This window comes from Mobula hypostoma, chromosome 12, assembly GCF_963921235.1.
Source record: "Mobula hypostoma chromosome 12, sMobHyp1.1, whole genome shotgun sequence".
NCBI classification, from domain to species: domain Eukaryota; kingdom Metazoa; phylum Chordata; class Chondrichthyes; order Myliobatiformes; family Myliobatidae; genus Mobula; species Mobula hypostoma.
Window position 1 is genome coordinate 12,969,005 of NC_086108.1, and position 26,128 is coordinate 12,995,132.

Consider the following 26,128-nt stretch of genomic DNA (forward strand, 5'->3'; position numbering starts at 1 on the left):
AACTTTACTGTGCTCATGGACTTCTTCATCAAGTTATGGTATTATTACACTGTTTGTAATTATATGTTATAATAATGTGGTTTTGTCAGTTTTTTCAGTCTTGGTCTGTCCTGTGTTTTGTGATATCACACCAGAGGAAATAATGTATCATTTCTTAATGCATGCATTACTAAATGACAATAAAAGAGGACTACGTGTCTTCATAATCTAAAAAAAAGTACATTTATGCATACATTATACAACCTTGAGATTTATCTTCTTACAAGAAGCCATGAAACAAAGAAACCCAAAAGAATCCATTAAAAAAAAGACCATCAAACATCCAGTGTGCAGAAAAAAAGACAATTTGTGGAAGCAATAAACGCAAGCAAATAGCATTGAGAGCTGTAGTCCATGGACCTTTAGCTTGGCTCAGAGTGAAGCAGCAAGCTGAACTGGCCCATCCCTTGTCTCTGGTCTCGACACCATGACCTTTTCAGTCTGCTCCGGCGTTTAAATTGTCGCCCGTACGTCGGGATCAGTAATTTCAGTACACTTTTGGGGCCTGGACCCTGCTAATCAGTAACGGACCTTTCTGATTCGGCCCAGCACTTAAATCAATTGAACCTTGGGTCTTCCTTGCTCTCGACAACAGGCCCACTGCCTCGGTTCTGCCACATCCAATTACCTCCAAGTCCAAAGGGAAGTTGCAGGCGACTGTTTGCGATGCTCATTTGGCAGAAAAAGAGTGATTACAAAGTATTTATTTGTTTCCTCTGTTTGCTCGACCACCAGCCAGAAATTGCTGCGATTCAGCAGGGCCATCGTAAGCCGGAGGTTGTTTTTTTGAGTTGATTGCTGAGAAAAACACTGAATCGGAGACCCTGGAGTGGACGCATCTGCAACAGCAGCCGTGTGAGGCATCCTGTCGAGCTGACGGCCGGTGGCGGAGACAGGAATGCCATTACAGAAACTGGAGGCTATTTCTGGGCCCTTTCAGGGGAGGCTGAGAGACCCAGGATGTGGCTGGTTAATTCCCCATGGACCTCACACACACACAGTGAATGTCCCTTCACGCCCCAGTGACTGGCCCAGGACCGTCACACACCTTCGGCTATACAGAGTGGAGTAATTCTCGCTAGCATGGGTAAAGACCCAGAGAGCGGAGCAAAGTCAAGATGGCGCTAAACGGCGATTTCTTTGCTTGCATCTTTGGAAACAGCTCTATTTCTACCTTTAATATCTCTTCTTTCCCTTTTCAAGGTTCATTGGAAGACCCTGACTTGGAGTTGCACTCTGACCAGTTCCTTGCGGGAATGGGACCCACTCTCAGGGCCTCGTGACCAGCCACTTTTTGATATCCCAAGGACGCAGTCAGAAAGACTAGCGTGCCTTCGGGATGCCGGATTTTCGCGGCTCTGGGGAAGTGCTGATTCAAGGCTGGTGCCTCTGAGGCATCGCGGGAGAACACAGAACATCGGGAGCAGCGGGTTAGCTGCCGGGGGTTGTGTGTCCAGAGACCTGAGCCTTTCTGGGGCCGATTCTCTGGGCGCAGACCTCGGAAAAAGCGATGCAACAGACTTTTAACATCATAAATCAGTGAGGTGTTTGTTATGTCTCCCCTCTCACTGTGAATTGGGGACACCCTTTTTCCCCTTATTAGAGAGAGAGGGAGCCTGTGGTCGAATTACCGGGTCTTTGGGGTACTGCAAGTCTGTGTCTTTATTGATGGTTTACTGCGCGCTGGCGTACTCGGTGGAGGGCGCCGATGCTTTTTTGCTGGTGGGGGTGTGGGGGGGGAGTGTTTTGCTTTGCTGCTGCTTGTGCGTGAGAGGGGGAGCTGGGGGGGGGTGCTTTGGGATTCTAACTTTTAACTGTCCTTCATTCTTTGGGGCACTCCTCTGCTTTTGTGGATTTGTGGATATTTGTGAAAAAAAGAATATAAGGATATATATTGTATACATTTTTCCGATATTAAATGTACCTATTGAATCTACTGAGACACCTCCTCCAGCCAGAAGAGCTGGGGTTGGCAACACTCAAGTTCACCCACACTTATTGTGAAAACAAATCATCTCCCCAACCCTTCAGAGACAAAATGCAAGAAGAAACAGAGGCCAATTTATTAGGCTTTCCCTTGGAGTAGTGGGGCCCTTGATTGGCGGTACTCTCTATACACACTGTCCCATACGCCTGCCACAGTAGCAGGTGTGACCACTCTGGGGGAGGGCACTTCCTGCCACCTTCCCCTTTGCTTTCCAGTCCTGAAGAAGGGTCTTGGCCTGAAACGTTGACTGTTTACTCTTTTCCATCGATGCTGCCTGGCCTGCTGAGTGTGTTGCAAGGGGCTGAAATGTTCCTGTAGTTAGATGGGAGTTGGGTTAATGATTAGATCAGGAACAGTATGCTGAAGTAAAGGATTAGCCACAATCTTATTTACCAACCAAGTGCACTGACTGGTTTACTCCTCATAGTTCATTCGATGAATCATATTCATAGATCATCTGAATACAAATAACATTTTGAGTCATCTGGAACCTTCCCAGAATCTAGGGAATTTTGGAAAGCTGTAACAAACACAACTATCTCTCTGTCACTTTCAGAACCCCCAGATGGAATCCATCAGGGTCTGGGGACTTTCTTACGGTTCCAACAATTTGTCAGTCAGTACTAAGAAATAAATACCAAATGTTGGAAAACTTCACCCTGTCAGGCTGCTTCTGTGGGAAGTGAAACTGTCATCATCTCAGGTCGATGACCGTCAGTTCTGTGTCCCAATCTGATGAGGATTTTCAGAGCTTTCTGTCTGAGTTTCCATCTCCAATATTTAGAGGTTTTGATTTTACAGTACTGTTGTCCCAGTAATGGCAACTTTCGCAAATTCCTCCCTCCATTTTGTGGCCGTGGCTCACTGCCATAGGATGAAGTTGTGTGACTTTCATGGCTCCTCTGTGATACCTCTTGGTGACATACAGGAAACCATTTGGCCCATTGAGTCTGCCCCACCATTCCATCATGGCTGGTCCAATTTTCCTCTCTGCTCCATCTCCTGCCTTCTCCCCGTATCCCTTCATGCCCTATCAACCTCTGCTTAAATATACCTAATGACTTGGCCTCCACAGCCACCTGTGGCAATGAATTCCACAGACTCACCACTCGCTGGCTAAAGAAATCCCTGGCAACACACACAAAATGCTGGAGGAACTCAGCAGGCCAGGCAGCTTCCATTGGAAAAGAATAGATGATGTTTCGGGTCGAGACCTTTCAGCAGGATTTTCTCCTGTTTGTAAAGAAATTCCTCCTCATTTCCATTCTAAAAGGATGCCCTTCTATTCTGAGGCTATGCTCTCTGGTCTTAGACCCCGCCACCAGAGGAAACAACCTCCACACATCCACTCTATTGAGGCCTTTCAACATTCAATAGGTTTCAATGAGGTCACCTCTTATTCTTCTGAATTCCAATGAGTACAGGCCCAGAGCCATCAAACGCTCCTCAGATGAGAAGCCGTTCAATCCCAGAATCATTCTCGTGAACCTCCTTTGGACCCTCTCCATTGTCAGCACTTCCTTTCTAAGGAGAGGGACCCCAAACTGCTCACAATGTTCCAAGTGAGGCCTCACCAGTGTTTTATAAAGCCTCAATATTACCTCCTTGCTTTTACTGTTTATTCTAATCCTCTTGAAATGATCGCTAACATCATATTGGCGTTCCTCACCATAGACTCAACCTGCAAATTGACCTTTAGGGAATCCTGCATGAGGTCTCCCAAGTCTCTTTGCATCTCATACCTTTGAAATTTCAGAAATCTCAGATGTCAGTGCATACTGTCCCACGTGGTTCATGGGCAGAATGTGGCAGTTACCCTTCTCCTCAGACTGAGGGGAAGGGTCGGCTGGAGTTTATACTTGCGAGATGCTGCTGACCCATCACTGTCTGTAAGCAGTTTGTACGTTCTCCTGGCGACTGCGTAGATTTCCTCTGGGTGCTCCCATATTCCAGAGATGTACGAGTTAGAGTTAATAGGTTGTGGGCATAACTATGTTGACGTCAGAAAGATGGCAAAGCTTGCAGGCTGCCCCCTCCCAGCGCATCCTCGAACTGACACAAACAATGCGTTTCATTGTATATGTTTCAATGTATTTATGACAAATGAAACTAATCTCTTTAATCTCCAACTGTTGCTGCCTGCTTCGTTACAGCACTCTGCATCCCACGCTGCCGTAACGGTGGGTTTTGTCAGCGGCCGCAGACCTGCGCCTGCAAGCCCGGCTTTGAGGGCAGACGCTGTGAGACTGAGGTATCCCTGCAGCACCGGTCGAACATCACAGTTCGGCCTCTGGAAATCGTGTCCACCAGCAGCAGTATGAAGGGAGAAAGAGGGCGAGGGGGAAGAAAAGCAGTCATCTCCCGTTACGTTAGCCGGAAGAAAGCCACAGTTCGACGGCAGCCACTATCGTGAGTACCGGGGCTGCTGGAACTAAGGGGGAGCCGTGCCTGAAGCACGCTGGACATTGTACCTTGTAGGGACAGTGGGTTCACAATGCAATGCAGAGTGGCAGCTGATGATCCTAGTGACAATGCAACATCCCTTGCACTCTTGGCTGTAAGGAGAGGTTGGACAAGTTTAGGTTGTAATCCCTAGAACGTCAGAGGCTTAGAAGTCCTGATGAAGGGTCTCAGCCCAAAGGTAATTGCTTATTTATTTCCATAGATACTGCCTGACCTGTTGAGTTCCTCGAGCATTTGGTGTGTGTTAGCAAAGATCTGCAGTATCAGAGCTTTATAAAATTACAAGAGGCATCAGTGGAGAATCCTTTTCCCAGGGCAGAGATGTCAAATACTGGAGAAGAGAGCTTTAGTTGGTGGGAGGAGGGAGATTAAAGGACATAGGTAGGGTCAGTTTTTTTTTTACACAGAGATGGTGGGAGCCTGGGATGTGCAGCCCAGGAGTTGAGGTTACAACAGGTCAACAGCAGATGCTATTTCACTGGACCTTCTCTCAGCTCTGCAACAACGAGACAATGACGACGAATTCATCAGGATGCTCGCCACTGACTATAGCTCAGCATTCAATACTAGCATCTGCTCAAAATTCATCACAGCTCGAAGACCTTGGCCTCAGTACCTCCTTTTGCAACTGGCTCCTCGATTTTCTCACTTGCAGACCCCAGTCAGGTCAAATTGGAAACAAGATCTCCTCCAGTCTCCCTCAATACAGACACACTACAAGGCTGTGTACTTAGCCCCCTGTTCTACTTGCTTTACGCCTCTCACTGAGAGGCCGAGTGCAGCTACAATGCCATATACAAATTTGCTGATGACACCGCCGTTATTGGGCTCTGATTTGTGAACTCAGTGCTTGGGGTACTGGCACACGATAAGATCTGGCAGAAGATCTGTGAGGAGTGAATTCAGTGCTTTGGGATCCTGGCATAGGAGATGATCTGGGGGAAGGGTCTGCGAGTTCTGAATTCAGTGCCTTTGGGTCCTGCTGCAGGAGACGAACTGGGGAGGGACTGTGAGTTGTGAATTCCATGCTATTGGGTCCTGGTACAGGAAGCGATCTGGAGAAGATCTGTGAGATGGGAATTCCATGTTCTGGTATCCTGGGACGGGATGATCTGGGGGAAGGTCTGTGAGTTGTGAATTTAGTGCTCTGGTATCCTAGAACAGGAGGTGATTGGGGGGAAGGTCTGTGAGTTGTGAATTCCGTGTTCTGGTATCCTGGGACGGGACGCGATGTAATGATGCAGCTCTATAAAACTCTGGTTAGGCCACACTTGAAGTACTGTGTTCAGTTCTGGTTGCCTCACTATAGGAAGGATATGGAAGCATTGGAAAGGGTACAGAGGAGATTTACCAGGATGCTGCCTGGTTTAGAGATTATGATCAGAGATTAAGGGAGCTAGGGCTTTACTCTTTGGAGAGAAGGAGAATGAGAGGAGACATGATAAAGGTGTACAAGATAATAAGAGGAATAGGTAGAGTGGATAGCCAGGGCCTCTTCCCCAGGGCACCACTGCTCAATACAAGAGGACATGGCTTTAAGGTAAGGGGGTGGGAAGTTCAAGGGGGATATTAGAGGAAGGTATTTTACTCAGAGAGTGGTTGGTGCGTGGAATGCACTGCCTGAGTCAGTGGTGGAGGCAGATACACTAGTGAAGTTTAAGAGACTACTAGACAGGTATATGGAGGAATTTAAGATGGGGGGTTATACGGGAGGCAGGGTTTGAGGGTCGGCACAACATTGTGAGCCGAAGGGCCTGTACTGTGCTGTACTATTCTATGTATGTTCTATATGATCTGGGGGAAGGTCTGTGAGTTGTGAATTTAGTGCTCTGGTATCCTAGGACAGGAGATGATCGAGGGGAAGTTCAGTGAACTGTGAATTTAGTGTTCTGGTATCTTGGGATGGGATAATCTGGGGGAAGGTCTGTGAGTTGTGAATTCAGTGCTATTGAGTCCCAGCACAGGAGACAATCTGTGGAAGCTCTGTGAGTTGTGATTTCAGTGTTCTGGTATCCTAGGACAGGAGATGCTCGGGGGGAAGGTCTGTGAGTTGTGAATTCAATGTTATTGGGTCCCAGCACAGGAGACAATCTGTGGAAGATCTGTGAGTTGTGAATTCAGTGCTGGGTGTCCAATGGTGTGCTTTTCCATCCCTGTTACAGCACGTGTCTGGTCTCTTACACAGGCCAGGCTGGTATCTAATGTAGTGGTTTTCCAGCCCTGTTGCAGAGCAGGTCTGGTCTGTTATACAGACCAGGGTGGTGCTCCAACAGCAAGGTTTTCCAGCCCTGATATAGAGCAGGTTTGGACTCTTACACAGGCTGGGCTGGTGTCCAAAGTTGTGGTTTTCCAGCCTGTTACAGAGCAGGTCTGGACTCCTATATGGGCCAGGCTGGTGACCAATCTTGTGGTTTACCAGCCCTTATCCAGAACAGGTCTGGTCTCTTACACAGGCCAGGCTGGTGTCCAATCTTGTGGTTTTCCAGCCTGTTACGAGCAGGTCTGGTCTCCTACACAGCCAGGCTTACTCAAGATAGATTTCTTTCCAGGAAGAATATCACTGAACCAGTGAATTTTTACAACAACGTGGTTTTTCACACAGTTAATGACACAGAAGATACTTGAAAGCAAGATATTGAGTTTCCAGAATTCTTTAGTTACCATAGTGTGATTTGAACTCTCACTTTTGGATTATGAGGCTTCAGTAACTTATCCCCTGTCTTTGTAACCTGATGGCTTTGAAACCTGTGATTAGCCAGTATTTAAACATACTTCATATTGAGCCACATTAACTTATAGCATTTGAAGTCAGCAAAGTCAACTTTAATTTTTAAAGCAATATTTTTCTGGGTTTACTTTTAAAGCTCAGTGTTGAAATGGATGGTTAAAAAATGTGCATCTTATCTTTGTTTTCTTCCACTTGCTGAGCCAAACCAACCTCAGGGCCTCAGATCAATCCAGTATTTCAAAGTTCAAAGTATGTATACATTATACGACCTGAGATTCATCTCCTTACAGACAGCCACAAAACAAAGAAACCCAAAAGAAACGAAAGAAGACCATCGAACACCCAGTGTGCAAAGAGAGAGGAATAAAACAAATCGTGCAAACAATAAAAGCAAGGAAACAGCGTTTGGAACTGAAGTTCACAAAGCCGGGCATCAGTGCAGCTGATCCAGATGTTCACTCGTTGCAGGACACAGCCTCAGTCCAGCACAGGGGCGAGTGAACCCCATGGAGCAGATAGCCGAACTGGCCCGTCTCACACCTTTGACTCCAACACCCAGGCCATTTCAAATGTTCAGACCTCGCCCATGGGCTTGGGTTCCTTCGCTTGATTTGGCCCGTATCCAACCTTTCCAATACCACTCGTATCGATCAAACCTTGGGCCTTTCCTTTTGGCCCATCTAGTTCATGGCAAACCATGTAAATCTCCTACTCCCATCAACCTGCACCAGGACCATAGCCCTCCGTACTCCTACCATCCATGTACTTATCCAAACTTCTCTTAAATGCTGAAACCGTGCTCGCATGCACCACGTGCTGGCAGCTCGTTCCACACTTTCACCACCCTCTGAGAGAAAATGTTTCCCTCATGTTCCCCTTAAACTTCTCACCTTTCACTCTTAACCTACGACCTCTGGTTGTAGTTCCACCCAACCTCAGTGCAAAAAGTCAGCTGGCATAATTTTGTATACCTCTATCAAATCTCCTCTCAATCTCCTATGTTTCAAGGAAGAAAGTCCAAAATATGGGCAGGGAAAAGGCAAATGTGAGGATTGTATTTTGGAAAGTTAAATTTGAAAGGAATGCATTCAGTAAAATGCAGGTCCTTTGAGAACAGATGTGCAGAGGGATCTTCAGTTGCAAGTCTATAGCTCTCTGAAGGTTGCAAAGATGGCATATAGCATATTGCATTAATTGGTTAGGGTGCTGAGTAGAAAACCCTTCGGACAGATGGAGCTTCTCAGCCACGATTGTCAGCTCATTTGGGAGAAGGAGAATTCTGATCTCAAACCTTTGCTGTCTTGTGGATATATTCCATAGGGAAGGCTTTGGGAGTAAGCCCCTATGGAAAAGTCTGGAGCTGGAGTCCCTAAGGCAGTCCAACATTGAGTTAAATGCTGACTGCCAACTCCTGCGACACTGCTGATGCCAAAGTGACGTCAGTCTCTGCCGTTCCTTTGGGTTCAGTAATTTAATAGCTCAAGAGTTCCATTCAATATCAGAGAAATATCTGCAATATCCATCCTGAAGCTCCTGTTTTTCACAGGTATCCACAAAAATTCTTTGAGTGCCCCAAAGAATGAGTGACAGTTAAAATGTTACAACCCCAAAGCCCCGCCTCCAACCCTCCCACACACAAGCAGCAGCGAAGCAACGCCCCTCCCCCACCCCCTTCTGCAAAAAAGCATTAGCACCCTCCACCCACAAAGCAAGCAATAGTAAAGCCCCTAATAAAGATCATGATCTGCAGTACAACAAAAACTAGTCGTTCACCCGACAATTTGAGACCACAGGCCACGGCCTCGGCCTCAGAGTCTGTCTGTCTCTCTCTCTCCCTAATAAATAGACAATAGGTTCAGGAGTAGGCCATTCAGCCCTTCTTGCCATCACCACCATTCACTGTGATCATGGCTGATCATCCACAATCAGTACCCTTTTCCTGGCTTCTCCCCATATCCCTTCACTTCGCTATCTTTAAGAGCTCTATCTCTTTCTTGAAAGAATCCAGAGAATTGGCCTCCACTGCCTTCTGAGGCAGAGCATTCCACAGAACCACAACCCTCTGTGTGAAAAAGATTTTCCCTCAACTCCGTTCTAAATTGTCTACCCTTTATTCTTAAACTGTGGCCTCTGGTTCTGGACTCCCCCAACATCGGGAACATGTTTCCTGCCTTTAGCGTGTCCAATAAAAAAATAGAAAAAGAGGTCTCCCCTTAGACAGCGAGAGGGGAGACATAACAAAACAACTCACTGATTTATGGTTAAAAGTCTGTCGCACTGCTTTTTCTTACCCGAGTTCTTCGACCGGAGAAATGGCAACAATCTCTCACCTACCGATGAGAGAGAGCGCGCGATTCACCGAGTGCAGAGCCTCTGACAGCTGATCCTCTCTTCCCAATGTACCGCTTTCTCCTGCAATGCTTCAGTAGTTGGCACCGGCTTAGCGTCAGCCTGTCCACAGGGACGCAGAACCTCGGAACCCTGAAGGCACGCTCGTCTTTTAAGCTGCGTCCTTAGGTTTTCGAAAAATGGCCAGTCGCGAGCCCCCGGGAGCCGGTCTCACCACCACAAAGAACCGAAGTCTGAGTGTAACTCTGGGTCAGAGTCTTCAACAGAATCCCATCCACACTGAAAAGCAAAAAACAGACATCAAAGGTAGAAATGAAGCTGCTCCCACAGATGAAGTTGAAGGAGTCACTACTGAGAGCCATCATTCATCTGAAGCGTGGAGAAGGGATCTTGTTACATGGGCAACAGCTTGCTGGGGCTTATGTATCTAGTCAGCTAGGATGCAGCACCCATGGTCGACCCAGACTGTTGGAGGCCCTTGTTAACCAGAAAAGTCAGGAAGTCATGTTGTAACTGTATAAAAGTTTGGTGAGGCCATATTTGAAATAATGTGTGCAGTTCTGTTTGCCTCATTTCAGAAAGGGTGGGGAATGCAGAACAGGATGTGGGCTGGATTGGAGAGGATCAGCAAGAGCATTAGAGGCTGAATTCATATTGGTAGAAGTTTATCAGGTTATGAGGGGCAAAGATAGGACAGACAGATTCCTTTACCCAGGGTCGAAGGTAAGAGAGGTAAGGTGTGGCAGGTTTCTGGAATGGGCTTCCAGGGTTCGTGGTAGAAGCATATATAATACAGTGGTATTTAAGAGCCATTTAGACAGGCAAGGAATGGAAGATATGGACCATGTCAATACACACGAAATGTTGGAGGAACTAAGGTCAGGCAGCATCTATGGAAATGGATAAACAGTCAACGTTTCAGACTGAGACCCTTCTTCAGGAGTGAGAAGATGCCAGAATAAAAAGGTGCGGGGAGGGGAAGAGGCTAACTGGAAGGTGAAAGGTGAAGCCAGGTGGGTGGGAAAGGTCAAGGGCTGGAGAGGAAGGAATTCAACATGTGTAATTAGACATGCTTTTTAAATTAGCATTCTTTATTATTTATTTATTGATGTAGCACAAAGTAGGCCCTTCCAATTCTTTGAGCTGCTCTGCCCAGCAATCCCCTGACTGAATCCAAGCCTAATCATAGGACAATTTACAATGACCAATTAACCAATTAACTGGTACGTTTTTGGACTGTGGGAGAAAACTGGAGCACCCAGAGGAAACCCATGCAGTCACAGGACGAACGCACAAACTCCTTACAAACAGCAGCGGGAATTGAACTCAGGTTACTGGTACTGTAAAGCGTTGTGCTAACCACCATGCCACTGTGCCAGTGATGTTTGGCACGTATGCTACAGGTCAAAGAGCTTGTTCCTGTACTGCACTGTTCAATGTTATAAGATCCGGACAGAGCGGATGTGAGAGGATTTGCTCTGCTACAGCGTCTCGAGCTGTGATACTCTATTCAAAAAGAAGTCACTATCCATTGTACACGGAGGTGTCTTCCTGATCATTGTGAACCTGTGGAGCTTTGCCGTCCAAGGAGTAGTCAGAGCAGAGTCCATGAGTACTTTAACGTAGAAGAGAATGATGATGCGCAGGCAAGGGGAGAAAGGTTGCTATGCTTGATGGCAATGTGGAGTCGAGAATATAATCTCAGCGTCAGAATCAGGTTTAATATCACCGGCATATGTCGTCAAATTTGTTGTTATAGGGCATCAGTACAATGCAATACATGGTAATAAAAATTGTGCTTATAGTAAAAAATGTGTATATAAAGCTAAATTATATAAGTATTGCAAAAAGGGAAAAAGGTAGTGAGGTAGTGTTCATGGGTTCAATGTCCATTCAGAAACCAGATGGCAGAGGGGAAGAAGCTGTTCCTGAATCATTGAATGTGTGCCTTCAGGCTTCTGTACCTCCTCCCTGATGGTAGCAATAAGAACATGGCCTGACCTGGGTCATGGGGGACTTTAATAATCGATGCCGCCTTTTTGAGGCGTCACTTCTTGAAGATGTCCTAAGGAGGCTAGTACCCACGATAGAGCTGAAATTTGCAAGTGTCTTTGGTGACTTACACAGATTAGGAGAATGGGCAAGAAAGTGGCAAATTAAATACAGCGTTGGAAAATGCATAATCGTGCACTTTGGTAGTAGAAATAAATGTGTGGACTATTTTCTCAACAGGGAGAAAATCCAGGAATCTGAGATGCAGAGGGACTTGGGAGTCCTTGTGCAGAACACCCTAAAGGTTAACTTGCAGGTTGAGTTGGTGGTGAGGATGGCAAATGCCATGTTAGCATTCATTCAAGAGGTTTAGAATACAAAAGCAAGGATGTGATGCTGAAGCTTTATAAGGCACTGGTGAGGCCTCACCTTGAGTATTGTGAACAGTTTTGGGGCCCTCAGCTTAGAAAAGGTGTGCTGGCATTGGAGAGGGTCCACAGGAGGTTCACAAGGATGATTCCAGGAAGGAAAGGGTTATCATACGAGGAAGGTTTGATGGCTCTGGGTTTGCACTCACTGGAATTCAGAAGGATGAGGGGGGATCTCATTGAAACCTTTTGAATGTTGAAAGGCCTAGACAGAGTAGATGTGGAAAGGATGTTTCCCATGGTGGGAGAGTCTAGGACAAGAGGGCACAGCCTCAGGATAGAGGGGTGCCCTTTCAAAACAGAGATGCGGAGAAATTTCTTTAGCCAAAGGGTGATGCATTTGTGGAATTTGTTACCACATGCAGGTATGGAAGCCAGGTCATTGGGTGTATTTAAGGCTGAGATTGATAGGTTCTTGATTGGACATGGCATCAAAGGTTACAGGGAGAAGGCTGGGAACTGGGGTTGTGGAGGAGATAGAGAAAAGGATCAGCCATGTTTGAATGGTGGAGCAGACTCGATAGGCCAGGTGGCCTAATTCTGCTCCTATGTCTTATGGTCACAACAAGTTTCCTCACTCTCCTAGCCGCTGCCCTGACTTATCTTATTAAATGACAGCGCTGGCTAAGGAAGGCAGGGCCATTTTCTGCCTCTGGTTCCTGTTTTCAGCGTTATTTGACCCATGTCATTATCATGTGATCTTACCACAGTCATGTCACAATCATGTCATTTTTCTGGATGACAGAATTGATGGCTTGGTGGCCAAGTTTACAGATGATACAAAGATCAGCATAGATGGGCAGGTAGCATTGAGGAAGCAGGGCATTTGCAAAAGGACATACAGATTAGGAGAAGTGTCAGCTGGAATACTGTGTCAGGAAGTGTACAGCTATGCACTTTGGTAGAAGCAATAAAGGTGCAGACTATTTTCTAAACAGGAAGAAAATTCAAAAACCAGAGGTGCAAAGGGACTTGGAAGTCCTTGTGCAGGATTCCCTAAAGGTTAATTTGCAGGTTGAGTCAGTGATGAGGAAGGCAAGTGCAATGTTACCATTCATTTCAAGAGGACTAGAATATAAAATCAAAGATGTAATGCTGAGGCTTTATAAGGCATTAGTCAGACCACAGTTGGAGTATTATGAGCAGTTTTAGATCCATTAGCTATGAAAAGGTGGGCTCACATTGGAGGGAAGGTTCACAAGACTGATTCCAGGAATGAAAGGGTTAATGTCTGAGGAGCATCTGATGGCTCTGGGCCTGTACTCACTAAGTTTGGAAGAATTTGGGGGGATCTCATTGAAAACTACTGAATATTGAAAGGCCTAAATAGAGTGGATGAGGAGAGGATGTTTCCTACAGTGGGGGAGTCTCGGATCAGAGGGCACGGCCTCAGAAAAGATGGACATCCATATAGAACAGTGATGAGGAGGAATTTCTTTAGCCAGAGAGTGATGAATCTGTGGAATTCGTGCCACAGGCAGCTGTGGATCCCATCATTGGTTTCATCTAAGGCAGAAGTTGATAGGTTCTTGAAAGCTTACGGGGAGCAGTCAGGAGAATGGGGTTGAGAGGGAAGTGGATCAGCCATGATGAGATGGCGGAGCAGACTTGATGGGCTGAATGGCCTAATTCTGCTGCTATATCTTATGGTCTAATGTTGTGTGTTAATCTCGAGACCAAGGCATTGCTCCTTGTTCCTAGTTTGTGATTGAATTGCTGTTCCTGTACCTTTGCAGAGTGAAGCACTCCCAGGCCATATTACTGCGGAAACTCTCCAGCAAGCTCCCTGTGGCTGCCAAGAGTCACTCACCGATGCACATCGCCGAGCGCCTGGGCAACAAGGCAATCCCGAAGATGGCCGGGCACGGACATTCTGCTGTCAAACAATCTAAGCTGAAAGGTAACAGTGAGGAAAGTCTTTGTAAATCGAACTCTTTGAAGCACAGCTTCAGGATCTGTGGGTGACTGAACTACCAGGATCTGTCCAGTGATCAGCCTGAGCTGCCATTGTAAGGACAGTAGTGGAGGAGTCTGAATGTCATCATTACAGTGGCTGACATAATGTTGTCAGCTTAAGGCAACTGCTTTTAGTTTGTTGGTAATGGAAGTAAAGGGCTGTGGCTTTTGTTAAGCACATAAAACGACTCTCGCTTGCTTTATTCACAAAATCCGACACTTGTCTGGCAGGGAGGCCCTCAGAGCAGTTTTTAAGGTCCAGTGAAACCGTGGATGGTATTAATCCAGTATTTCTTCAGGATCCTGGCAATCCTTCCAGAAGCCGTGGAAATATAAGGAAGACAGGTGGTAGTGCCTTTAAATTACGATGGAGGTGGAGAAGAACAGTTGCCTCCTGTTCTTTTATCATTCTAGTACAATGGAAACCGGACATGGCTTCCATCGGAAACCCACTCACATGGATTTATACTTCAATAATAACAGCCACCATCACACCTCCCAATATGGAGTGGTTCTTTCTATTTTGAATGACCATGTGAAAACTATTTCAGACCTGGATAGTCTCCCCAAGGAAAGAAGGCAATTACACATGGGATTCCTACAGAAAGGCTACAAGGTGAAGGAAATCAGTCAGGTCTTTAAAAGGGCCTACAGTAAAACCAGGAAACCTAACAATGAGGATGTATCCGTCGCTACCATCTGTCTTCCCTATTTTTCCACAGTTTCTGGAAAGATCGGCAGGATCCTGAAGAAATACCGGATTAATACTATCCACAAACCTATAAGGAAGTGTGAATCACAGCTTATGCAGGTCAAAGGTAACTCAGGACGGCTGGTGTTTCCAGGACTCCCTGTGAACACGGAGAGGTGTGTATCGGCCAGACGGGGCACACGGTGGGAACTCACATCAAGGAGCACAGGAGGTGTATCTGTTTGGGTTACCAGAGAAATCAGCAGTAGCAGAACATTGCATTTGCAGTGGCCATAGGATTGACTTTGACAGCACAGAACTCAGTCAGCCAACCGCAGGCCCGTGACTGTTGTTCTGTAAGCCTGGAATCATCGGTAGCTTGGCCGACTGCTACGCCCGTGTAGTCAATCCCATTGTGTACAGGATTGAATGCAGGCTGTGAGGGACAGTCAGCCACAGCATTATCCTTCCCTTCAATGTTCCATATGTCAACCGTGAATTCCAAAATGTAAGCCAGGTAGCATTGCTGCCACACACACCAAGAGTCTGACACTTTGGCCATCGCATCCACGAGGGGTTTCTGGTCAACAAACAGTGTAAATTCCGACACTCCAGCAGAAAACCAAAATGGCGGATAGAGACCAAGAAGCTCGCAGTCAAACAGCATGTATTTCCTGTTGGGGAAGCGGAGCTGCTGGTTGAAGAAGGCCTCCTTCATGCACAGCATCCACAGGATAGTCTGAGGCATTGGTAGTGATATCTATAGGTGCATTGGAGAGCAGGTATTCCAGTAGGGTCACATTTGAAAGAGCTCGTTTGCTGTTGTCAAATGCTCTAGTTATGTCTGCTGACCACTCCAGCATGCGATTAGGTGCACTGCCTTTAAGGGCACTATACAAGGGGCACATAAGTTCAGCAGCTGTTGGAACAAAACTGTAATAGAATTTCACCATACCTAAAAACTCTTGCAGTGCTTTGGTAGTACGGGGCACTGTAAAGTCCGTAACAGTAGGGACTTTTCTTAGCAGGGGTGTTGCACCTTCTGCAGAGATACAGTGACAGACAGTCAATAGCAGACAACCCATACTGGTGTTTAGCGGGGTTAGTAATCAGCCCATGTTGGCTTAAGCACTTGAAAAATGTGCAGAGATGTGATAAGTGTTTGGTTTTGGATGTGCTAGTGACAAGTATGTCGTCCAGGTGAACAAAAAGAAAATCTAAGTCTTTTAACAGAGTCCATTAGTCGCTGGAAAATCTTTGCTGCATTTTCAGGCCAAATGGCATGCACAGAAACTCAAATAGGCCAAATAAGAGTTGCAACAGTGTTTTGGGAACATTGTCAACACACAGAGGACCTGATGGTAGCCCCTGGCTAAGTCCACTGTAGAAAAAAATTATCTTTCCAACTAAACGTGCCAAACAGTCTTGAATATGTGTAACTGGGTAGCAATCAGCGTGGTGGCCTTGTTAAGGTAGCGGTAATTACCACATGGACAGCAACCACCATCGGGCTAAGGAACCACGTGGATGGGCGAAGCCCACGGGCTTACAATGCCAAGCAATTCTGTGTAATCAAACTCAGCCTTCACGCTGGCCAGCTTTTCTGAATTCAGGCCACGTGCACGGGCGTGGACCATTGAACTGGGTGTGGAAATGTGGTGCTTGATCCCATGCTTTGTGACTGTAGTGGAAAATGTGGGCTTGATGAAGTTTGGGAATTTTCCCAGCAGACAAGTGAATTCACGTGTTGGTGCACGTGCTAGACAGGGTCATCAAGGGGAATTACTGTGGGCACAGGGTAACGACCCAAAGTCTTTTGCATCCACAGGCCAGCAGTTCTTAAGATCTAACAGCCCTTTGGTGCGCAGGAAATCTGTGCCAAGCAGAAGTCTAGCAAGACAAAGTCCCAAGTGTAGCATTGTCCAATGAGGCAGAGCGTCACGCATCATGTCCCATAAGTCTATTGGCAGCCCCCTGCAAGGATCCATGGATCTCGTCTTATAGTCAATAGGTGATGCTGGCAGCACACTCGATTGAGCACCCGTGTCACACAGGAAATGTCGCCCTGAAAGGGTGTCCATAATGAACAGTAGATGACCCTGGCGACTGGAACCCACGGTGTTCATAGACCTCCAACGTGTTGGCATTTTAGCAAGCTTCACAGGTGCATTAACAAGGGCTGTGCAAACTTGATCAGGCATTTGCTGCATAAAGAGGTCTTTAAAAATAAAACAAGGGTGGCGATTGCCCAAGAGAGACAGCACGTGGTCCATTAGTTCTGAAGGCCTAACATCACCCAGGCCGGATAAGGAGAGCAACGGCTTGGTATGCTCGGACTCAGACAGTCCAAAAGTCTGCAACAGGTGAGATTTCAGAGTGACATGCTTATCATGTGCAGTCCTGTCTTCTAGTAGACTCGCCACTCAGGCTGCACTGAAACTACTTAGCAATGCTACAACATAGTCAAATTTGGTGTTGTCTGTGGTGATAACTTGCAGTGCGAACTGGGCTTCCGCCTGTGAAAATCAGAATCGGATTTATTATCACCGGCATACGTTGTGAAACCTGTCAACTTAGCAGCAGCAGTAGTACGATGCAATACATGACAATATAGAAAGAAAAAAAAATAATAAAAAACGTATATTTAACCGAGATGTAGTGAGCTGCTCCCAAAACTCTGACTGTATTAGTTGACTTGTTGTTAAGTAGCTTTGGAATCGTCCAAGAGCATTGAGGTGACCAAAATAGGATTTTGTGAATAAAACATACAAGAGTTGTTTCATGTGCTCAACAAAAGCCGCAGCCCCTTACTTCTGTTGCGAACAAACCAAAAGCTGTCGCCTTATACTGACGTTATTATGTCAAGACAGTCTCTTAAAGTGAATACAACTCAATGCCAGCATTTGTGAATTATATAGAACAGTTTCTGTATTGTACTGTTCTATGTTCTATATGCTTAATGGTGGGGAGGTCATTACCTGTCATGGACACTCGCCTCACAAAGTAGCTTCCAGTTGTTGCTGTAGCTGCCTGTATTTCCCAGCCAGCAGGGATGGAAAATATTAGCGCTCTCTCTCTCTCTCTCTCTCTCTCTCTCTCTGCATTTGCTCTCGGCCCTGGAGACCTCACTGCTCTAGGTCCATCGGCATCGCATGACTATGGCAGGAACTCCGGCCCATGACCCAGAGCTGTCCGTGTCCTGGGAGAGCAGGAGGAGATGGTGTAGACGTAGCTTTCTTCTATCACTGTCCTTATACTGGGACAATTTGGTCGGGAAGATTAGAGGGAACATTACTCTTTCTCTAACCCACACTGCCATTGCCCTGGGAATGTGTGATGGAATTTTGTTCTGTAGATAACCTTTGCTGTCCCAGAAGGAGATTCTTCAAAGCTTCAATCAGAATCAGGTTTAAAATCACCGGCAGATGTTGATAGGTCATGAAATCTGTCAATTTCGCAGCAATGGTACAATGCAACACATGATAATAAAGAAAAAACTGTGAATTACAGTAAATATACATATATAATAGTTAAATTAAATCAATAGTGCAAAAAATAGAAATAAAGTAGTGAGGTAGTGTCCAATGTCCATTCAGAAACTGGATGTCAGAGGGGAAGAAGCTGTTCCTGAATTGCTGAGTGTGTGTGTTCAGGCTCCTGTACCTCCCCCCTGATGATAACAAATGTCCCGGGTGATAGGGGTCCTTAGTGATGGATACCACCTATCGAGACACCGCTACTTGAAGATGTCCCGGATACTACAGAAGTAGTGCCCATGATGGAGCTGACTAAGTTTACAACTCTCTGCAGCTTACTTTGATCCTGTGCAGTAGCTCCCCCACCCCCCCACCATACCAGACGGCAATACTTTCCATGGTACATTTGTAGAAATATGTGAGTGTCTTTGATGACATATCAAATCTCTTCAAGCCCTTAATGAGGTATAGCCGCTGCCATGCGTTCTTTGTGGCTGCTGGGCTCAGGATAGATCCTCAGAGACATTGACACCCAGGAAGCTGAAATCGCTCACTCTTTCCATTTCTGATCCCTCTCTGAGGACTGGTGTGTGTTCCCCCGGCCTACCCTTTCTGAAGTCCACAATCAGTTCTTTGGTCTTACTGATGCTTTGAAAGCTTTCTGTCGCTGATACTATTACATCACCGTCATTGTTTGGCAATGACATTCATACTGAGGTGCAGTAAATATACTGAATGACGGTCAATATTTTTAAAATAATAGTCCACAATCAGTTCTTTGGTCTTACTGATGCTTTGAAAGCTTTCTGTCGCTGATACTATTACATCACTGTCATTGTTTGGCAATGACATTCATACTGAGGTGCAGTAAATATACTGAATGACGGTCAATATTTTTAAAATAATAGTCAAGGGAATATTTGAACTAAATTTTGAGCGGTGCAGTTTTGTTGCTTGTGCATATTAAAATGGAACAGTAATCCTGATCATCCACAGGTCTCAAAATGGTTTGACTAAAGCCCAGGATTTAGATGTACCGTGGAGAGCATTCTGACAGGCTCCTCTCTCTCTGGTATTGCGGTGGGGGGTGGGGGTGGGCTACTACACAGGACTGAAAGAAGTTGCAGAGGGTCGTAAATAAAGATGGCTCCATCTTGGGTATCAGCCTACAAAGTACCCAGGACATCTTCAGGGAGCGGTGTCTCAGAAAGGCAGCGTCCATTATTAAGGGCCTCCAGCACCCAGGACATGTCCTTTTCTCACTGTTACCATCAGGCAGGAGGTACAGAAGCCTGAAGGCACACACTCAGTTATTCAGGAACCGCTTCTTCCCCTCTGCCATTTGAATCCTAAATGGCCATTGAACCCATAAACACTATCTCACTTTTTTAATATATATTATTTCTGTTTTTGTGTGATTTTTAATCTATTCAGTCTACATATACTGTAATTGATTGATTTATTTATTTATTTTTACCTTTTTTTTCTTCTATATTATGTATTGTATTGAACTGCTGCTAAGCTAACAAATTTCACGACACTGGTCAGCGATAATAAACCTGATTCTGATTCTGAGTGAGTAAGGGTCAGTCTATGGGAGTGTTGGCCAAGCTGACCATTCATGAGTCCGAGTGGTGGACAGTCGAGGGCTGTGCCAATCACCTGCCCCTCTACCGGGGATACATTCCTGCCCGGATGCCCTTGAAGAGGGAGCATGCGGTCATAATGGGTACAGTAGGGGATTTCTGGGAGCGGTGGGACTGTTTTATAGACAGTAATAATCATATTTTAATTTGGACTTATCCACTGCTTTGTAAATACTTGATGTTTGTATTTTGAGTATTTTTGTATGAATAGACTTTTGTAGTTTTGTGGAAAAAAATGGAACGAGGGTCAGTAGGAACCTGCCTCATTGTGAGTTCACAAGTGCAAGCCTCAGTGTCAGTGTCAGCAACTGCTTGTACAGTTCCATGGCTGATATTACACAGGCAAACTCCAGCAGGAATCTCTGGGTTTAAATGCCTTCACATTCTGCGGAGCCCAGCCAACTAAAATAGCTGCTTCGATCTTTGCCAACGGAGACGTAATCCATCCTCTTAGCAGCTGGCTTGCAGCCACCCTTCCTAATGTGAACAGTTGTGCTCAAACTGGAGCCTAGCACTGACCATCAGAATTCCCTCCTGCAAGAAATCTGTATCATTCAGCCTTCCGTAACATCTACATCCCCGTAACAGCCTCCATTCCCAAGTCTCCATTTCCGTTTTGCCTTTCCGGACAATCCCTTCCTCCCCGTTTATTCATCCTGCAGTTCAATACTTGCTGTCCAATACCCTTTGTACCTCTCCCAATTTCCCCCAACATACTCAGCTAGGATGCTTATCAAATTTGCCTGCACAGGGTCTATATTCCTCCATTCACCTTGCTTCATGTGTCTGAATAACTTCCGTAAGATACAGGAGCAGAATTAGGCCATTTGGCCCATCAAGTCCGCTCTGCCATTTCATCATGGCTGATCCATTTCCCCTCTCAGCCCCAATCTCCTGCACCTTATCCCATATCCCTTCATGCCCTCACTAATGAAGAACCTATCAACCTCTGCCTTAAATACACCCAATGACATGACCTCCACAGCCACCGGTGGCAATGAATTCCACAGATTCACCACTCTTTAGCTGAAGAGATTTGCAGGTTGAGTTGGTGGTGAGGAAAGCAAATGCAATGCTGGCATTCATTTCGAGAGGACTAGAAGATAAAAGCACAGAATGTTGAAACTTTATAAAGCACTGGTGAGCCCTCACTTGGAGTATTGTGAGTAGCCTTGGGCCCCTTGTCTAAGAAAGGACGTGCTGAAATTGGAGAGGTTTCACAGAAATGATTCCGGGATTGAAAGGTTTGTCACGTGAACAGAGTTTGATGGCTCTAGACCAGCTCTCACTGGAATTCAGAAGAATCGGGAGTGACCTCATTGAAACCCGTCGAAAGTTGAAAGGCCTCGATAGAGTGAATATGGAGAGGATGTTTCCTATGGTGGGGAAGTCTAAGACCAGAGGACACAGCCTCAGAATAGAGGAATCATTCAATAGCAGCTCCCTGAGGAGCACTGAGGTATTGAGTGACCTTGAGGTGCAAGTCCATAGTTCCCTGAAAATGGCAATCAAAGTAGATGTGATTATAAAGAAGGTAAACAGCATAGTTGCCCTCATCCTTTTAGGCATTGAGTATAAAAGTTGCTGAATCATGTTGGAGCTCCTTAAAACTTTGGTTAATCCACATTTGGAATATATGATGTTGTCCTAGTTACCCGAGTATAGAAAATATGTGAAGGTTTTGGAGAGAGCACAGAAGGGATTCACCAGGATAATACTTGGAGTGGAGTGTATTAGTTTCACTTGAGGTTTGACACACTTGGACTGTTTCCTCTGTAATGCTGGGGGCTGAGGGTTGAGCTGACAGAATAGAGCTTTGTTGTCATTGTTCAAGACAACAAGATTTCGGTGCTACTCTAGTCCGTGAAAAACAGATATTTACAACGCATGCAGTATGGCTTAATTCTTTAAAAACTCCCAGATTTACATGCAACAAATGACTTCGATAGTCTGTAACCATAAGACCATAAGATATAAGAGCAGAATTAGGCCATTTAGCCAATCGTGTCTGCTCCACCATTTCATCATGGCTGATCCATTTCCCTCTCAGCCATCTCCCCGTATCCCTTCATGCCCTGACCAATCAAGAATCTATCAACCTCTGCCTTAAATATACCCAATGACTTAATCACCATAGCAGCCTGTGGCAACGAATTCCACAGAATCACCACTCTCTAGCTAAAGAAATCCCTTCTCATCTCCATTCTAAAAAGACACCCCTCTATTCTGAGGCTGCGTCCATGGTCTTAGACTCCCCCAGTATAGGAAACATCCTCTTCACATCCACTCTATCTACATTCAATAGGATACAAGGAGGTCACCCCTCATTCTTCTGAATTCCAGTGACTACAGGCTAAGAGCCATCAAACACTCTTCATATGACAAGCCTTTCAATTCCAGAATCACTTTTCGTGAACCTCCTTTGCCCCCTCTCCAATGTCAGCATATCCTTTCTTAGATAAGGGGCCTAAAACTGCTCACAATAGTCCTGATGAGGCCTCACCAGTGCTTTATAAAGCCTCAGCATTACATCCTTGCTTTTATATTCTCGTCCTCTTGAAATCTTTTTCTGACATTTTCTGGCATTTTCTCTCACAAAGTGTAATACCTCACATGTATCCAGATTAAATACTGCCATTTCTCCAAACATGTTCACAATCGATCATACCCTGCTGTACTCTTCCGCAAAATTCCTCACTACCTACAATTCTGTCAATTTTCTTTTTCTCATCTGCAAACTTGCTTATGTCCACCTACGTTTTCATCTAAATTAATTCAGGAACAGCTTCTTCCCCTCTGCCATTCGATTCCCAAATGGACATTGAACCCATGAACACTACCTCACCTTTTTAATATATATTATTTCTGTGTTTGCACGATATTTAATCTATTCAATATACATATACTATAACTTATTTATTATTATTATTCTAGGTTATGTATTGCATTGAACTGCTGCTGCTAAGTTAACAAATTTCACAACATATGCCGGTGATAATAAACCTGATTCTGATATATATATATATATTTCAGAGAAATAACAGACTTGAGCAGAGGCTCCTGTGGAACAGAACTGCTCATTCTCCCCTAGTCAGAAAATCACACCTCCACCCTCTTGTCTTCATTAACGAAGAAAAGATCAGGAGCTGATGTGCGGACAGACTGGGAGCTTCAAAGATCCTCACCATTCAGTCCAGGCAATTTTCTTGTCGCTACCATCCGGCAGGAGGTACAGAAGCATCAAGTCCCACATCAGCAGGTTCACGACCAGCTACTTCCCTTCAACCATTTGATCCTTGAACCAACCCCACAACCCAATTCACGGGAGTGTAGCAACGCTGCTTTTCACTGAAATAGATTTTGATTTTCTTGTTACAATTGTGTTATTTGTTGTAAAGATTGTGCTTTCCTTGTGAATTCCGCCTGTGATGCTGCTGCAAGTAGGTTTTGCACTGCACCTGTGCGTACATGCACTTGTGTATCTGTTAGTAAACTCAGTTTTGACTTTGAATGGAGGAAGCATTTCCAACAGAGCTGCCCTTGTCCAAGTCGGTGATCCATCAAATTCCTAACTTGTGAGTTATAGATGGTGGAAAAGCTTTGGGGTGCCAGGAGGTGAGTCATCACTGCAGAAAACTCAGCCTCTGACTTGCTCTTGTGGCCACAGTATTGTATGGCTGGTATCGTCCATTTTTCACCAAGGAATTGATAGTAGGAGATCAAGCAATGGCATTCTCATGGTAAAATAACTGGATTTTTTTTCTTGGCAACACACATGAAATGCTGGAGGAACTCAGCAGGTCAGGAAATGACATTTCGGGCAGAGACCCTTCGTCGGGACTAAAATGGAAGGGGGAACTTGCCGGAATAAAAAGGTGGGGGAAGGGGAAGGAGGGTAGCTAGAAGGTGATGGATGAAGTCGGGTGGGTGGGAAAGGTAAAAGGCTGGCGAGGAAGGAATCTGATACAAGAGGAGAGAGATCACAGGAGAAAGGGAAGGAGGAGAGGACCCAGGGGGAAGTGAGAGGCAGTTGAGAAGAGATAAGAGGCCAGAGTAGAGAATAGAGGAGGAAGGGAGGGGCAAGGAAACTCGTTTTACTGAAAGGAGAAATTGAAATTCATGCCATCAGGTTGGAGGCTACCCAGATGGGTTAAGGAGCTTACGGTAAAGGAATCCTTAGGAGACAGTGATCATAATATGATAGAATTCACACTGCAGTTTGAGAAGGAGAAGATAAAGTGAGAAGTATCACACTACAGTAGAGTAAAGGGAATTACAGAGGCAAGAGGGAGAAGCTGGCCAAAGTGGAAGGTGATGGGTGAAGCCAGCTGGCTGGGAAAGGTGGCTGGAGAAGAGGGAATCCAGTAGGAGAGGAGAGTGGGCCATGGGAGAAAGGGAAATAGGAGGGGCGTCGGGGGAGGTGATAGGCATGAGAAAGGAAGCTCAGAGAGTCCTACCACAAGTGGGATTTCCCAATGGCCAAACATTTTAATTCTGATTCCATTCTCATTCCGACATGTCAGCCCATGGCCTCCTCTTGTGCCATGATGAGGCCACTCTCAGGGTAGAGGAGCAACACATTATATTCCATCTGGGTAGCCTCCAACCTGATGGCATTAACATTGATTTCTCTTTCTGGTAAAAAAAAATCCCCTCCCTCTCTTCCCCACTCTGACTTTTTAACTCATTTCACCTGCCTATCTCTCCTCCCAGGTCTCCCTCTCCTTCCCTTTCTTCTGTGATCCACCCTCTTCTCCCACCAGATTCCTTCCTTCATAGCCTTTATCTTTCCGACCCACCTGGCTTAACCTATCACCTTCTAGCTATCCTCCTTCTCCTCCTCCCACCTTTTTATTCTGGTGTCTTCCCCCTTCTTTCTTCAGTCCTGAAGAACGGTCTCGGCCTGAAACCTTGATGTTTATTCACCTCCATAGATGCTGTCTGACCTGCTGTGTTCCTCAAGCATTTAGTGTGTTGCTTTAGATTTCTTTGTCTCCATCTCCTTCTCTCCCCTTGCTTTCACTCATCTGCATCAATGATATTGAATAACCCAAGGGGAACGGGTCTGTTTATCCAAGAGGAAAAGAAGGCTGAGATGTGAGATAGTATACATAACCGTGAGAGACACAGATAAAGTAGCTAGCCCAAGCCTATTTCCCACATTCATCATCATTATGTGTCACGTCATGTCATATGACGTGGGCGATCATGGTCTACGATGACCACGGTTGTTCTTGGCAAATTTTTCTACAGAAGTGGTTTGCCATTGCCTTCTTCTGGGCAGTGTCTTTACCACACGGGTGACCCCAGCCATTATCAGTACTCCTCAGAGACTGTCTGCCTGACATCAGTGGTTGCATAACCAGGACTTGTGATCTGCACCGGCTGCTCATACCACCATCCACCACCTGCTCCAGTGGCTTCACGTGACCCTGATCGGGAGGGGCTAAGCAGGTGCTACACCTTTCCCAAGGTGACCTGCAGGGCTAGTGGAGGGATGGAGCACCCTGCACTTCCTTTGGTAGAGATGCATCTCCACTCCGCCACCCATGGTGGTGTGCCTAAAAGTAGAGGGCATAGGTTTATGGTGGGAGGGAGGAGGGTTAAAGCGGATGGGTGAGTGTGGGGGGGGGGTAAATGTTCATGGAACGTTCAGTTGGTATTTGGAATGTGCTGCTTGAGAAGGAGATAGATGCAGGAACAGTAATGACATCTACAAGAAACCTGGACAGGTGCTTGAAGAACAAGGCACCGTGGGATGTGGATGCGGTAGCCAAGGGCTGGTTTCTGTGCCATACAACTAAAAGACTGCACTTTGTTTTCTTCTCCCATTCTTTCTTTCCTCCCCCCCCCTTATTCCTCTCTTTTATTCTCTATTTCTCTTTCCCTCGCTCTTTCCTCTTCTGAAAAAGAGCTTTGATCAGCAGCCAATCCAGATATCAGAAGTTTTGAGAGGAGGGGACTTCAATCAAGTCCATTGCCCGAGTACAAAAGGCAATAGTGAAAAAGAGTTTTGACCAGAGACCAATCGGCATTTGAGATTGATTAGCGAGGACAAACTAAAGGAAGCCAGAGGCAAGTGCAGTGGACAGAATCAGAGTGGTGATCTCGAGGGTTCGGTCAGAGATAGCAAAAGAAACGAAAAGCACGAGGCTAATTTTTATTTCTCCTTCCCTTCTTTATATCTCTTCAGCTAGGACATTAGAGATGCCTGGCTCCTCTCGCAGGATGTGGGAAGGCAGGGAGCCCTCCAGTGTCCTTGCATCCAGCTGCAGCTTCTACCAATCCGTGTTAGGAGTTGGAGCTGGAAATGGATGAACTCTGGATCATTCTGGAGGATAAGGGGATGATAGATAGGACATGTAGAGAGGTG

The 26,128-nt window shown here is 45.8% G+C and overlaps 1 protein-coding gene across 1 annotated transcript in view; it reads left to right on the forward strand.

The window, feature by feature from the left end:
- LOC134354613 (latent-transforming growth factor beta-binding protein 4-like) overlaps positions 1–26,128 on the forward strand; it is a 346,432-nt gene that overhangs the window by 153,415 nt on the left and 166,889 nt on the right. Inside the window, exons 3-4 of the mRNA XM_063063620.1 lie at positions 4,180–4,435; positions 13,723–13,886. Of these exons, the coding sequence (XP_062919690.1) occupies positions 4,180–4,435; positions 13,723–13,886 (420 nt within the window). The remainder of the gene's footprint in view (positions 1–4,179; positions 4,436–13,722; positions 13,887–26,128) is intronic.